Raw genomic sequence first — 13,922 nt, forward strand, 5'->3', positions numbered from 1 at the left:
GCAAGGAGGAGCAATGGCGTTACTGTGAGGACTGAGGGCTGGAAAACTAACCAAGTCCGCGGCAGCGCGGGAGGGCCCCCAGGTCGCATGCGCAGGACCAGCCCGCAGCCTGCCAGGCCCAGGGCTTCTGGGGAGGTAGGAACAGAAGGCTATGGTGCCAGAGGCTCCAGGGGCCTGTGGCCCAGGGACGCTGAGCTTTGAGAGCTGCGGGTGGGGGGAACACAGGAAGGGAGGGTCAGGAGCCCCCAGTTTCACCTCTTCCTTCTCTGGAGACTTCTACCTGCAACCCTTTTCCAGGGCCCATACAAATAGGAGACTAATTGGCAGAGAGGGGTGGGAAGGTATGCCTGAAATCACACAGCTGGTAAACGGCAGAGCGGGGAGCGAAACCCAGGCAGTCCGGCTCCACTTCACGCGGTGCTAAGATTCCAAAACACAACAGGAAAAATAACCCTGGAGCTCCAATTTAAGCTATGGAGGTGTGGGGCAGCAGCCTGCCTTTCCCAGGTCTGCGCTGGTCAGTGTAGCCATGCTAGGATGTGAACTGAGTCCCCAGACTCCCCAGCACACCCCCATCCCCGCCCTTCCAAGGGGCAGAACTGACACCCATTCCTGGATCCCAGGCGCCCCCACTCCAGCTCTCTCTTTTCTCAAACTTCAGTGGATTATAATCTTAGCACACTGTAGTCACGGAGAGAGGAAGATACAGGAATAAGAAAATTAAAGGAATAACATCCTTTGTGAATAAATTTTTTTAACATATGCTATTTCTAACAGGCTCATGGTGTTTTTCCCCTCCCCACCAGGCACTGCAGATAAAAAAAACAAACTGGCAAAATAAAAAGAACAAATTATTCAAGCCCCAGGGGAACCCAAGCATTCAAATAAGATTTCAAATGACTCCGGTTCCATTAAAACTTTTGCTGCAATGAAACTGCGTGGATATAGGGCGGCTGAGAGTCTTCACGGGCAGCTGAGAACTGAGATGCTCACATCAGTCAGTTCTCCCTCCAGCGCAAAGCCGCACTCAGCAAAGCACCTGGGGTTCAAACAGGAGATTTACCTGCCTTTAGAGCAGGTATACAAACAGGGCTCAGGCGCTTGCCCAAGATGCACTGCTGCGCAGGGGAGCATGCAGCCTGAGGCCTGGCAGTTCGGGGAGCCGACTTACTTAGCCCTTGCTCGGGCCAGCACGCCCACAGTCCTCTGCCAGAGCTGGGGACAGCCTCTGCTGAAAGTCCTTCCTGCACCCTTCCCAGGCCTCCTGGTCACCCAGAAATACCCAGCGGAGGCATCTGCAATGTCGGCACCAGATCCACGAAGGGACTGGCTGAGCAGAAACCCCTGAACCTGGCTCTTGCAAAGCCACAGCCTCCTCCCATTCCCTCCCCGATCTCCTCACGCCATCTGTGCCCAGCAGTCAGAAGGATGCACTTGAACAGAAATCGGTCATAACGCTTTCGGGCTCTCAGTGCTACAACAGCTCCTCATCATGTGCAGAACAAGTTCCATACCTCTCACCCTGGCTTTCTGGAAACCTGGCCCCCCACCGCCACCTGCCCCATTCACCAGCTCTGGCCACCTCAGGACCTTTGCACTTGTTGTTTGGAAGCCTGGACCACTTTGCCTAGATCTCTGTGTGGCTTCAGATTCGCCTTCTCAGAGGTCCTCCCTGACAGCAGTTCCGACCCCCAGGCTCAGGGCCAAGCATGTCACCCAGCTCCATCCCCTTCACAGCACATCCCTCCCTGTTGATTTTCTCCTCATGTAATACCTGCCTACCCCTGTAAGTTCCCTGATAGCAGGGATGTTTCTGTTTTTATCACTGCTCTTTTCCCCTATGGCGAAAATTGCTGTAGAATCAATAAATAGCTTTTTAATTGATGAAAGCCATTGACGAAAGTCCTGACATCTTTCCGGAAATGTTTCAGAACCTATTGGAAATATAAACTCATCTATAAAAAGATCACGGCAAAAACAAACACAAAACAAAATGAAACAGAATGAAAAGATCGATGCTATTGGCTGGAATCAGCAAACGGGGATACTGGTGCAGCACAGGGAATAATGGCTCTGATCGGCAAGGCCCTGGGCCTCCCGTCAATTCACAAAACGCACAAAAAAAGTAATTATAACTTAATGAATGTGGTTTGGCAGACAGAAACTCGCCGGCGTGAGGAGGCAGAATGAACAGGGACTGACAGTAGGCTCAGGGGGCAACTGCCCAGAGTCGGCCCATTCCTGCTGTGTGAACTCAGGCGAGTCACTGCCTCTCTCTGGGCCATAGAGCCCTCAACCGTCAAAAGAGATTCACAATAGACCTACCTCTTAGCGTTATTGTGAATGTGAAATGGAAGAGGTACGTAAAATGCTTAGAAACATGCTTGCACACAGGAAGCTCTGTAAATATAGATGCTCATTATTATCTGTGTTATTATTAGGGGGTGCACAGGAGAAAAAAAAATCAAAAAGAGGTCCTTGGTAGAAAATCAGTTTAGTCTAACCTGCTTCGCTTTTGGTAATGGCTTTGTTCAGATATAATTCAGCTACCATAAAACCCACCCTTTCCAAGTGTACACTTCACTAGTTTCTAGTATATTCAGAGTTGGGCAACCATCACCACTATCTAATTTGAGAACATTTGTATCATTCCCACAAAAAAAAAAAAAAGGCAACTTTAGCAGTCCCTCTCCATTCTCCCCTCCCGCCAGGTCCCTGGCAACCACTAATTTACTTTCTGTCAACTCCCATCAATTTACAGAAGGGGAAACTGAGGCTCAGAGAGGGGAAGTGACTTGTCCAAGGTCGTTAAGCAGAGTCTTAGGACTCAGAACCTCGGCTCCAGTTGTGTCTGCGCTGCGCCACCTCCCCGGCACCTCAGGAGTCTGCCACGAGTCTGGACGTCCCCCACGCTCGCACACACACCCCAAACCTCCCCTCTCCCACCCCTGCCCCCCAACGCGCTCTTCCTCAGGGCTTTACTCACGCAGTCCGATCTTGGCCAAGTGCAACCTATTGACCCAGGAGATCTTGCTCAGGGGGTTGGGGGTGATGAAGACCACCATGAAGCTGATGGGGCGGCCGGACCTGCAGTATGGAGGACAAGGAACGTGAGTGCCCAGAACAAGGGCCTGGCTCGCCCGGATAAGCACACAGCTCGTCCCTCAACCCATGTGTCCTGCAGACAGAGCGAGGTCTGCTCAGAGCACCAAAGTGTAGCCACAGAGGCTGGTGGCGCCACTCAGCAAAGCCTCGGTCCCCTGGGGGAGGAGTCCCTCCATCCACCATGGCCCCAGGGGGGAGCCACCTCCCCCAGAGTGGCCACCACACGTCCCAACTTGGTCCCAGATGCCTCGGCTTGGGTGCCTAGCAAAGCCAGAGGTATCTGGTCCCCTACAGGCTATGGCTCGAGAGGCCCGTCCAGGGTTCCACCTGGTCAGCTTTCCACGGGCCTTGTCAGACACCTGTACGTGTCTGACTGGGATTCTACAAGGAGGACTGGGTCTCACTCAGGTCTGTTCCCAGCACCTGAAACAGGGTAGTAGCTGCCTGGTAGATGTCTGCTAACTGGACACATGAATGAATGAAGACGTGAATGAATGGGGTTGTGCACAGGCTCAGGACAGCTGGAGGTCACGGTTGTCACCACATTGTCACATCTTGGAGCAGCAGGGGCCCCTCAGAGTTCTCTGGGGCTTGTTCTCCACCACAGGCCATCCCAGCCCCCAGGAGACAGGCAGGATCAATGCCACTAACCGTCTATGGTGCGCGGGAAGAAAGGAGCGCAGAGAAGGGCCGGGAGCTGTGCGAGGCCACTCAGCAGCGCAGTGGCAGCTTCGGTTAGAGCGCCAAGCTGCTGACTCTCAGCATTAAGTCCTGAGCCTTGCATCCTGGGCTCACGGCCCTGCCTCAGACAATAAGGCTCCGATCTTCCCTTTCCTGTAGCCACTGTGCTTGTAACAGTATGTCCCCCAGTGTCCTCTGGAGTTCTAAACCTGGGCTCTGAGCCCCTCACTGCAGCCTCGGCTTCAGTCAGATCCCTGGGAAGCCAGCTCTACCTCTAACCATGTGGCCTCGGGCCTGTCGTGTAGCTCTCTGAGCCTCACCTTCCTCATCTGTAAAATGGGATAATAATGCCCACATTACAGAGCCAAGGGAGGATCAGACAGATACCTTTCCCCGTCTTTGCTGGGCTGCCATCAATTCCACAAACATCAGCTGAGGGTCTACTGAGCACAAGCTGCTGTGGGGACATTAGGGGACAAAGGCAGTGCTGGGGGGAGGCTGGGTCCCCAGGGCCTGGTCCCAGGGGACTGTACAGTCTGATGTGAGTGAAAGGACACAGCACAAATGGAACTAGCCATCGGCAGAGTGTCCGAGTACCCTAACAGAGGATGGGCTTCCCCTGGGTATGAAAAGATGGTTCATTCATTTGTTCATTCATTCATTCATTCGACTACGAGCACCTACTCTGCGCCAAACGCTGCGCTGGGTGTGACCCACAGAGCACACACACCCCTCCTTTCACAGCAATATTGACAAATAAGGTGGTTCCAGGCACCCCCTCTGAGCCCCCACGCTTTCTCGATGGCCCCTCTCGCCTCTCACTTGTCGGGTTTCCCGGGAAGCAGGAGCCTGAGGCGGCACTTGTTGGCCGAGTGGATCTCTTCCTCCTTCACCCGCATCAGCCTCTGTAGGGCCAGGCACCAGTCTTGAGCCACGGTCATGTTCAGGTTCTAGGGTCGAGGAGGCCAGTGAGGTCACCACAGGGCCCGCTGACACCCCAGAAGCCACACCAGATGCTACAACAGTCAGGGCGCCCCAAGGGCGAGGAAACGGGAAGAAGCCCCGAAGCTCAGCCTGGAAGCTCGTTCAGCCACAAGCAGGCTGACTCCCTGTGCTCCAGGCCACGGGCAGGCTGCCCAGCCCTTGTTTCAGACCCCACCTGGCACCCCTCCTTTGAGAGGGACACACCTCCCAGTAAGCTTCCTCTCCGGCCTAGGGCAAGGCCGGGAAGTGGCTACAAGACCACCATGCAGAGAACAACAATTAAAAAAGCCCCGCAGCCAGGCGCTGCTCGGCCTGAACGAGAGGCCGCTCACCGGACTCCTAGGTAGTGACAGGGAGCTGCTGGTGGGAGCTGAGCCAAAGCCGCGTCAGGGGGCTGGGCCAGGAGAGCAGCACCCCCACTGCGGAGTCTGGGCGCTGCCCACAGGGAGGAGCCTGGAGCCCCACCAGGCCAGGCCGGCGCTGCGTACCTGGTAGGTGCCGTGCAGCGTGCTGATGAGGAGTGTGATCTGCTCTACCACAGCCAGGTCCTTTTGCAGGTCCTGCAGTTCCTGAAAGAGTCGCGGAGGACCGAAGTACACCTTACCTGGGCAGAGAGAGACCCAACTCAGCCTCAGGAGCGGGGAGGGGCCAACAAGAACCCTGGCATCCACTCACTGCCAAAAGGAAGAACTGTCATCCTGGGGAGATGGCACCAGAGATACAGAAGGAAACATCACCAGGCTCTTGTCTACTGGGGGGGATGGATCGAATCCCAGGTAAAGTCTAGCACCTGTGATCCAGGCCATACCCAGTCTATACAAGGGATCATGGGAAACCAGAAGACTGGGAACCAACTGTGCCTGAAAGAGATAAGGAGCCTGCATGGAGTCAGGCGAGTGGTGGGCACTGCCAGAAAGGAGAACGGCGTGTGCAAAGGCACTGTGGCTTGAGAAAGCCCACGAACAGCAAGGTGTTCAGAAACATACTGGGGACCAACTATGTGCCAGGTTCTATTCCAGGTGTAGGAGAGACAGTTAGGAACAAGACAGACAGGGTCCCCACTCTTAAGGAGCTTATGACGTGGGGGAAGGGGTGGAAGGATGGAGAAGCATCAATTATATCCACAGATGGTAGAAGGTACTGGGGACAAAGATATCAGGGCGATGGAACAGTGATGGTGTAAGATGCCACCTGCTGATGATACAGATGGAATGTCAGGGGCATGAAAGATGGGCAGCAGGAGATAGAGGAGGAGGAACCCCCAGGACTAGATGGGGAAGTCCTTGCATGCCATGCTGGGGAATTTGGGCTGTGTTCTCTAGGCCAAGGTTTTTCAGGCTGAGGTCTTATGGAATTCCGAGGGGAAGGAGGGAGGCATATTTTGGGTTGTCATTTAGATGATCACCTAAAAAACAGATGCACATCCCGAATCACGGATATGACTTTAAAGCCACATTCTGCTGCATGGTGTCAAGGCTTCCAGGGACTTGGGCACCAAGCAGGGCTAACTGAATGTTTATCGGTAAGGGTCAAGGAGCAAGGTGGACAGGGGAGGTGAGTGATGTGCTCACACCAAACAAAGGACAAAGACAAACTCTGCGGGGACCCAAATAGGTAGGCTGGTGGGAAACGCAGGTCACCATAAGGCACCCCACGGTACGGGTGCAGAGAGCTCGAAAGAACCTGCCCTGTCGGAGGGTCACATTCACGTTGTGAGCAATTTGGTTCCAGCAAAACAACATCACCCATCACATGAAATTAATGCTGAAATTCATTTGAATTTTATGGCTTTGTAGCTTCATTTTTATCCCATTTGTGATTTTGTCTTGGTTTTATGGTTGTTCAAGGGGTATAAGCATAAGGCGTCTATTATACCTAGTCTTATATTTGCACACATTTCAATAACAATATAATAAAAAAATCATTCACGGCCAACTGGGGTTCAACAAGAATTTCTTTTTGCCCTTTAAAGAGGGTCTGGCAGCATATTAGTCTCATGCAGCCACAGACAAAACAGTCATTGAAGGAGGGGTCCCAGAGTCAGGGCCAAGTGGCGAGGGGAATGAGGTCGAGCTAGGGGCTGCAGGTGGCTCAGAAGAGCCCTCCCGGGGAGGGGGGGGGCTGCTGTGAACAGCGTCAGGAATGTAAATCAGCCCTTCCTGCCTCACAGACAGGGGCAAAGAGTTGCATCTGGGCCTGGGTGCAGCTGTCCAGCCCTCTGAGGGCGGGACAGCATGATGCAATCACTCCCTCAGACTTTCCAGAATTGCCAACAGCCCCATGAGGCAACCTCCAGGGTCAGGCAATGGACAGAGGCCCACTGGTGGGGAGTCTGTGTAGCCCAGTGCCTTCCCCGCCTGTGCGAGGTGCTTCAGGCTAAGCATTCCTTTCTGTAAGCCCTGCAGCTCAGCACCCTGCATGCGTTCAACAAATGTTTGGTAACACCCACCTCAAACCGGCTGCAGGCAGGGCTACAGCCGTGGCAAGGAAAGAGATGGAAAAGATGGAAACCAATACAACTGGCCTTGAGAGCACTGGGGGTGGCGGTGGGGGGCTGGCCCAGTCCGAAGGAATCAGAAAAGGCCTCCTGAGGAAGTGTCATCTGGGCTGGGATGAGTAAGGGCCAGCAGACAAAAATGGAGCTGCACGAGGCCGGAGAAGGCCCTGGGGCAACAGCAGGCTGACCATGGCCCCAGGAACCAAGAGGCCAGTATGGCTGAGCCCAGGGAGCGAGGGGACAGAGTGGGCTGAGGAGGTGTGGTGGGTGGCGCGTGGGCCAGAGTGAGGGCCCGGGACTTTATCCTGAGAGTGAGGAGAAGCCACTGGTGGATTTCAGGGTAGTGGGTGACACACACAGGTCTGATGTGCATTTTGAAGAGTTGGCTCTGGGGATGGGTAGAGGATGGACAGGAAGGGGACAAAGGTGGAAGGCAGGACAGCAGCCAGGACGCTACTGCAGCAGCACTGAAGAAAGTGGCGGCAGCCACCATGGAGACGGAGAGAAGTGGACAGACAGAGACAGAGGCCACTGAGCATCGCCCTGAGCTGTCCTTCTCCTCATATCCCGCAAAGTCTAAGGGGATGGTCAGGACATGGGAAGGCAGAACCAGGCAGAGCCAGGCAGCTCTGAGTCCCTGAGGGTATAGGGTACAGGGTGAGTGTCACCTGGGCCCTCACGGTCCAGAGGGATGGTGACACCTGCCAACCTCACACAGGGAGGCAGGCAGTGGCCTGGCAGGGACTGGAAGTCACGCTTTCTGGCTCAGAGTCGCCTGCACATGCCTGTATGTGCACATGTGTGTGCCCGAGGGCATACGGGGCTAGAGTGGGTGGGGGCAGTGGGTACCTGTGCAGTGTGCGGGGTGGAGGTGTGACTGTGAGACGCGCGTGTGCACGTGCAGGTGGGATTGTGGGTGTGTGTGTGTGCGCGCAGTGTGGGGCTGTACACTGGCAAAAGCCTCTCAGCCAAGTAGCCCAGCAGCCTGAGAATCCCCAGGTGGGCCCCTGAGCCTGGGCAGGTGCTCCCCAGGTAGCAGCCGGGCGGGTACTCACTCTGGGCCTGGCCCGCGGCAGAGGCCTTCTTGGCGCCGGCATGCTGGATGAGCACGTTGTCCTTGTCGTAGGAGCCCCCTTCCTGGCCCACCTCCACCACCTGCACCTGGGGCAGCGCTGTGTTCCACTTCACCACGTACTTGGGCCCCAGAGGCACCAAGCTGCTGATCTCCAGCTGACCCCTGCCAGGACAGAGAGGACAAGACTTGGAGAGCCCACAGCACCCCGGTGCCAGGGCCAGCCCAGAGTGCCACTCCTCAGCACACCAGCTCAGGCAGGCACCTCAAAGCCCAAGCACAGGATCTCAGGCCAAAACCAAGCCAGGCAGGGCAGGGAGACATCGATGTGGCAGAAGCGCCAGGCCCCAGCCCCAGATGCAGAATCACAAGCCCCGCAATGCCCCCACGTTCCTACCTGTGGTTGGCAGGCCTGAGGGGAAAGACAAGAAGAAATGGAAGGTCATTACTGTACTGAGTGATTGCTACAGGCCAGGGACCGGCCACTGGGCCGAGCCAGGTGTGGGCAGTAACCTATCACATGACTCACCCAAATCTCCCAAACTGATCCCCAAAAGTGGGCCACTAGCACCCCTATCACCCCATGGTAAGCCCTGAGCAGACAGGGTGTCGGTCAGATATGGTGCCTAGGACATACATGAGACCTGAAAATTACAGTGCTTGATTGAGTGAGCAAGCGAGTCAATGAATGAATGAGTTGGCCATAAGCACAGCCACACTGACCTGGGACAGAGGCTTCCTTGCCTGAGTCCCCTACCAGGGCCAGGTGGTCTTGTCTAGACTGTGAGCTGGCACAAAGTAAGGGCTCAATAAATATCTGATGAATGAATAGTGTACAAGTAAACCTGCCTGCTCCCCTTCCAGGACGGGATCCACAACCACGGACAGGCCCCAACTCTGCTCCATGGCCGTGGCCACGGGCAGGGGTGCACAGCCGGCTCTGAGTATGGAGTCTAAGTCAGGCTCCGTGGGCACCCCATCCCCCCATCTGCTCCAGCCGCGGATGGGAGAGCCAGGCTGGGATTAACATTCGACTATGGGTGACTGCATTCCCTCTTGGATCTTGGTTACTGTTGTCATACTGCTGTTTCCATGATGTTTTTTAGAGACTGTTAAATACGGAGAGCAGAGATTCTCTCCACTGGTGTGGATAAGAGCCCCGCTGGGAGGGTCCCAGCTGGAGTTCCTTAGGTAAAGGTTCGTAATCCCTGCCACCTACAGGGCCAAGCAAGGGACGCAGGTGAGTGTACTGGTTGGTAAACGGTGAAGAACAGCAGAGCACAAGCCCCAGTAGAGGGCACATGTGGCCCCAGGCAATGTGGACCCAGAGTGTGGGATCTTCACATTTTTGAGAGAAGTCACATGTCTCCAAGTTTGTGTGAACTTCCTGTGTGGACCAAACAGAAGATTCCTGGAGGCCAATGCAACCCCTGGGCCACGAGTGTGCAGACAGTGGTCTAAAGAATCACCCTCACCCCATCCAGGTCTCTAACTCTTTCGTGAACAGCCTGGCAGCCCAGCTCTGGGCATTTCTACAACCTGTGACCCCGAACCAGGAGACCAGGGCTCCTGCGGGGGAAGGTGCTCTGGGCAGTGGGGAGAAAGGCAGACTCGTGCTATGAAATGCCAAGATCCAGCCAGGGGAAAGTCGGTGTGAATTACAGGAGCAGGGATTTGGGGTGGGGACAAGGGAGAGGCTCTTGAATTTCCAAGTGGTCCAAACTCAGGAGCCTGCTCAGCGACCAACGGCAGATTCCAGAACAGACCACTCTGTACAATGGACAGCTGTCTTCCCAAAGGCCAGGGCTGGCCCCAGATGACCTCCCCAAGTGTCTCCTAGCACTGGGGACCAGGGACACAGCAGGTCAAGCCGGAATATCAGAGACCTAAGCTGACCCAATGTGGGACCCTGTCTCAGCAGAGCCAGCCAAGGGGCTGGGGTGGGACGGGAGTGAGTCTCTGAGGAGGGGCGACAGCCGAGGCCAGCTTACTTGAAGTTGATGTTGGCGCAAACCAGCATGTCGTTGAGCAGGAAGACCCTGCGCTCCTTGGACTTGATCAGCTGCCCACGGTCACCATACACAGTCTCCGTCAGCGTCTCACAGAGAAGCAGCTGCCTCTGGCCCGAGGTCAACAGCTGGGGGAGGGGGATATAACAAGGTCAACACCAACAAGCACGCAGGCTGTTACACAGACATCATCACGCCAGAGACCCAGAATTCTCTGGCTGTGTGCAAAAGGGACCTAGGCTGGGAGAGGCGGAGGAGGAGACAGGGCCACGTCCTCCATCCTGGGGGCAACAAGAGGCTGGAGGACCACACACTGGGTTCTCTGGGTTCTCACCCACCCTGCCCAGTGGCCAGCACCCTTCTCAGGTGAGCCAGCCACTGCCAGCCCTTCCCTGTGACGATCCCAAGTGACCAGCACTGCCAGCGACATAAGCTCCGGAGTCACAGACACGTGCGCCAACCCTGACGCCCCGAGCACCAGCGGTGAAGCCATCTGGCAGGTCACTTCACCTCTCCTCACTTCTGTTTCCTCAGCTGCCAGGTGGGGCGATAATTTCCACCGCTCAGTTCACCAAGGTAACGCATGACAGGGCATGGCTACGTCACTTGCAGAGCCCAGTGCAAAGTGAAAACGCAGCCCTCAGTCAAAAGTCATTAAGGATTTCAAGACGGTGACAGCAGAGCACTGAACCAAGTATGGGGCCCTTCTGAGCGCCGGCACAGGTCACACGCCCAAGAAGCTGACCAGGCATGTGGCACACAGTGGCCACTCCATAGATGGCCACTGTCCTGTTGGCTGTTGCTGCTATCCATGAAGAGGTGTGACCTCACGCGGGGCGGTGCCTGGCCTGGAAGCCGGTCCCATTCCTGCACCCCGACCTGTTGAATAGCCTCACCCTGTCTTGTCCCTTGGATGGTCTCCCAGTGGGGTTGGGCAGATCTGCTGGTCAATGAGGTGACCTCTGAGAAGGCCAAAGACCTTCAAGCCTCAGGCAACTGAGCAGGCGTTTGCCAATCTCAGGCTGGACACCAAGAACCCGCTTCCAGGACTGGGACCACCATCCTACCCAGGAACCTACTGGGAAACCATCTTCTCACTAACAAGGATTTTTCTTTTTTGAGGGGGCGGGGGAGGAGTATTTGGCAAAATTCATTCCTAAAACCCATGACTCTGAAGACAACAGTTATCCTCCCCTTCCTCTCCATCCTCTCTAGGAAAAGGGTAGAGCACCCCAAAACCTCTCCTGGAGAGAATGCCCTGTCAATCTCCAAAGAACCATGTCTCTCAAGTCAACACAGAAGTCCAAATGGTAACAAACCCCACTGTGTGCCGGGTACTGTGCTTGGCACTAAATATTCCACTTCTCGTTCCATTGGCTCAGCAGTTCCTGAGGCCACGCCCATTCCACAGGAGGAAGTGGAGATTCCACAGGTTAAGTGACTTGGTGAGACCCAGCGTAGGATGGAGCCAGGCCATGCGTACTGTCCCCCCAGCACCAGGCAGCTCGCCACACACCCTCCAGCTCCTGGCTGAGCGAGATAGGAGTCAGGGAGGCCCTACTGCTCCTACAACAAAAAAGGACTTGGGGTCCCTCTGGGGTGCCCCCATAACTGCTAAGGCTGGCTTCCCCCACCCCACTACATCCATCAACAAGCTGACCGCCAGATCATGAAAACATGACTGGGTCCCTGAAAACAGCAGGCCCCTTGGAAGACTGCCAAGTGTGTTGTGACCCAAAACTTTGGAAAGGAAAGTCCCCTGAGCTTCTGGCGACCATCCCCCCACCCCTAAAGGCAAATTAAAAAGAAAACCCGGATGTTGCACAAACACCCCCCTGGAAAGTTCTGAGCGGGCACATTTTGAAACAACTGCACGGTTCCGTTTTGAGCACACCCAGTTTCATTTCTGCTTTTCCCTGGATGACAGACGACAAGAGGAAAATCAGAGGATTGGTCTCAGCACTGGCCAAAACTGACCCAGGGGGCCCTGGCAGAGGGAAGGCACCCTATGTGGCCACCACCACACTCTTCACAACAACAGCCCACATGTATCAAACATGCCTCCACTTGACTGGTGGAGAAACTGAGCCTTCAGCTCCCTGCCCAACACCAACAGGTCTTCCTAACTTCCAGCCAGTCACCACGGCTCCTTACGGCCTGGGTCCTTGTTGGGGACAGAAGAGAGGAATACAGGCAGCTCTTCCCAGGGCACCTGCTAGGGAACAGGGCCTCCTCCTCTGCCGTGATCTCTTCCCACTGCAGCTGCACAGGTGTGTGAGCCCAGGCAAGAGAAACCCTCCTGGTTAGAGAAAGGGAGCTAAAGGAGGAAACAGAAGAAGATGCTCCCAAGAGCAAAGACCATTAAATACCAGCACAGGTGGCCATGGCTGGGCTGAAGTCTTTTTCTCAAGAGACATTTCAAAACAGAAGGCTTGTGTGTCACTAGCTGAGGGGATCCTGTCTGCAAATGGGATGGGGACGAGGGGTGACCCCCAGCCCTCATGCCCACGCTGAGCGATCCTGGATGGGGACATCCCCCCAAGAGGGGGCTCTATCCCCTAACCCATCTTTTCTCCCATCTCTATCCTCCTGGAACAGGCAAAGCAAACCCAGACACCTGCAGCGCCAGCAGGTAACCTCACTGGGAGGATTAAGGGGTGTGGCAGCCGCTGCTCAGGCGATCGGTGCCGTGTAGGGAGGCAGACTAGTGTGCCAGCTCTTCCAGTCCTTCAAGATCCACAAGTCTGAATTTTATGGGCTACCTCTGCATTTGCAAATGTTGGCAACTGATTCGTTTTTCTTTAAAAGTACTGTGTGGGCCTAAAACACATGTGCAGCCTGAATTTGGCCTGAGGTGGGAGAGTCTTAAGATGGAGGGCTCCTGCAGCTTAGAATTACAAAGGACCCTACTGGTTATCTTTCCCTGCCCTGCTTTGCAGGCCTGTGGTGAAGATCAAAGATGGCAAAGTGGGTTAGAGAGCATTATATACTGTAAAGTGCAGTCCACATGGAAAGGGCTATTGTCTTCCTGGCAGCCCTTCCCATGCTATAGGAAAGTTCCACCCCATGTGTCTGAAATCTTACCGGCCTTAGTCCTGCTTTTAGGACCCATCGAGCCAGCAGGCTCCCAGCTTTTCCCCCAGAAGATTTGAACACCACCCTAAGACCCCACACGACACATGTCCCTTTCCCAATGAATCACCCATGTTCTCGCCAATGTGCCCTGGGACAGGGTCACGTCACCTTGAACCATCTGGGCCAACCTCCATCCTCTGATGGGTGAAGGGAGGTGGAGCCCAGCGTACAAAACCTCCCAGATCTGGGTTCAATTACAGGAGGCTCATGTCACATGCTGCTAGGGACACAGAGAATTGAAGTTTACCAACAGGTGACTCTAGGATGTGACTATTTTCTTGGTACTGGCCTTATATTTTAAAAACAGGGTTCTCTAACCCCAAAGACTCCATCAAAAAACTATTGGAACTGATAGACGAATTCAGTAAGGTAGCAGGATACAAAATTAATATTCAGAAATCAGTTGCATTTGTATATACCAATAATAAACTATCAGAAG

The 13,922-nt window shown here is 54.9% G+C and overlaps 1 protein-coding gene across 4 annotated transcripts in view; it reads right to left on the bottom strand.

Moving 5' to 3' along the window:
* The window catches only part of ARHGEF10L (Rho guanine nucleotide exchange factor 10 like), a 90,564-nt gene that overhangs the window by 56,719 nt on the left and 19,923 nt on the right, over nucleotides 1–13,922 (bottom strand). For 3 of the 4 annotated variants that reach the window (XM_019654883.1, XM_019654881.1, XM_019654884.1), the window contains 6 exons: nucleotides 10,331–10,476; nucleotides 8,737–8,751; nucleotides 8,323–8,504; nucleotides 5,259–5,374; nucleotides 4,609–4,736; nucleotides 2,987–3,087 (listed from right to left, as the gene is read on the bottom strand). In XM_019654883.1, the coding sequence (XP_019510428.1) occupies nucleotides 2,987–3,087; nucleotides 4,609–4,736; nucleotides 5,259–5,374; nucleotides 8,323–8,504; nucleotides 8,737–8,751; nucleotides 10,331–10,476 (688 nt within the window). The remainder of the gene's footprint in view (nucleotides 1–2,986; nucleotides 3,088–4,608; nucleotides 4,737–5,258; nucleotides 5,375–8,322; nucleotides 8,505–8,736; nucleotides 8,752–10,330; nucleotides 10,477–13,922) is intronic. The other variant, XM_019654882.1, reaches the window with a different exon arrangement.

Source organism: Hipposideros armiger, unplaced genomic scaffold (genome assembly GCF_001890085.2).
Source record: "Hipposideros armiger isolate ML-2016 unplaced genomic scaffold, ASM189008v1 scaffold_232, whole genome shotgun sequence".
Lineage (NCBI taxonomy): Eukaryota > Metazoa > Chordata > Mammalia > Chiroptera > Hipposideridae > Hipposideros > Hipposideros armiger.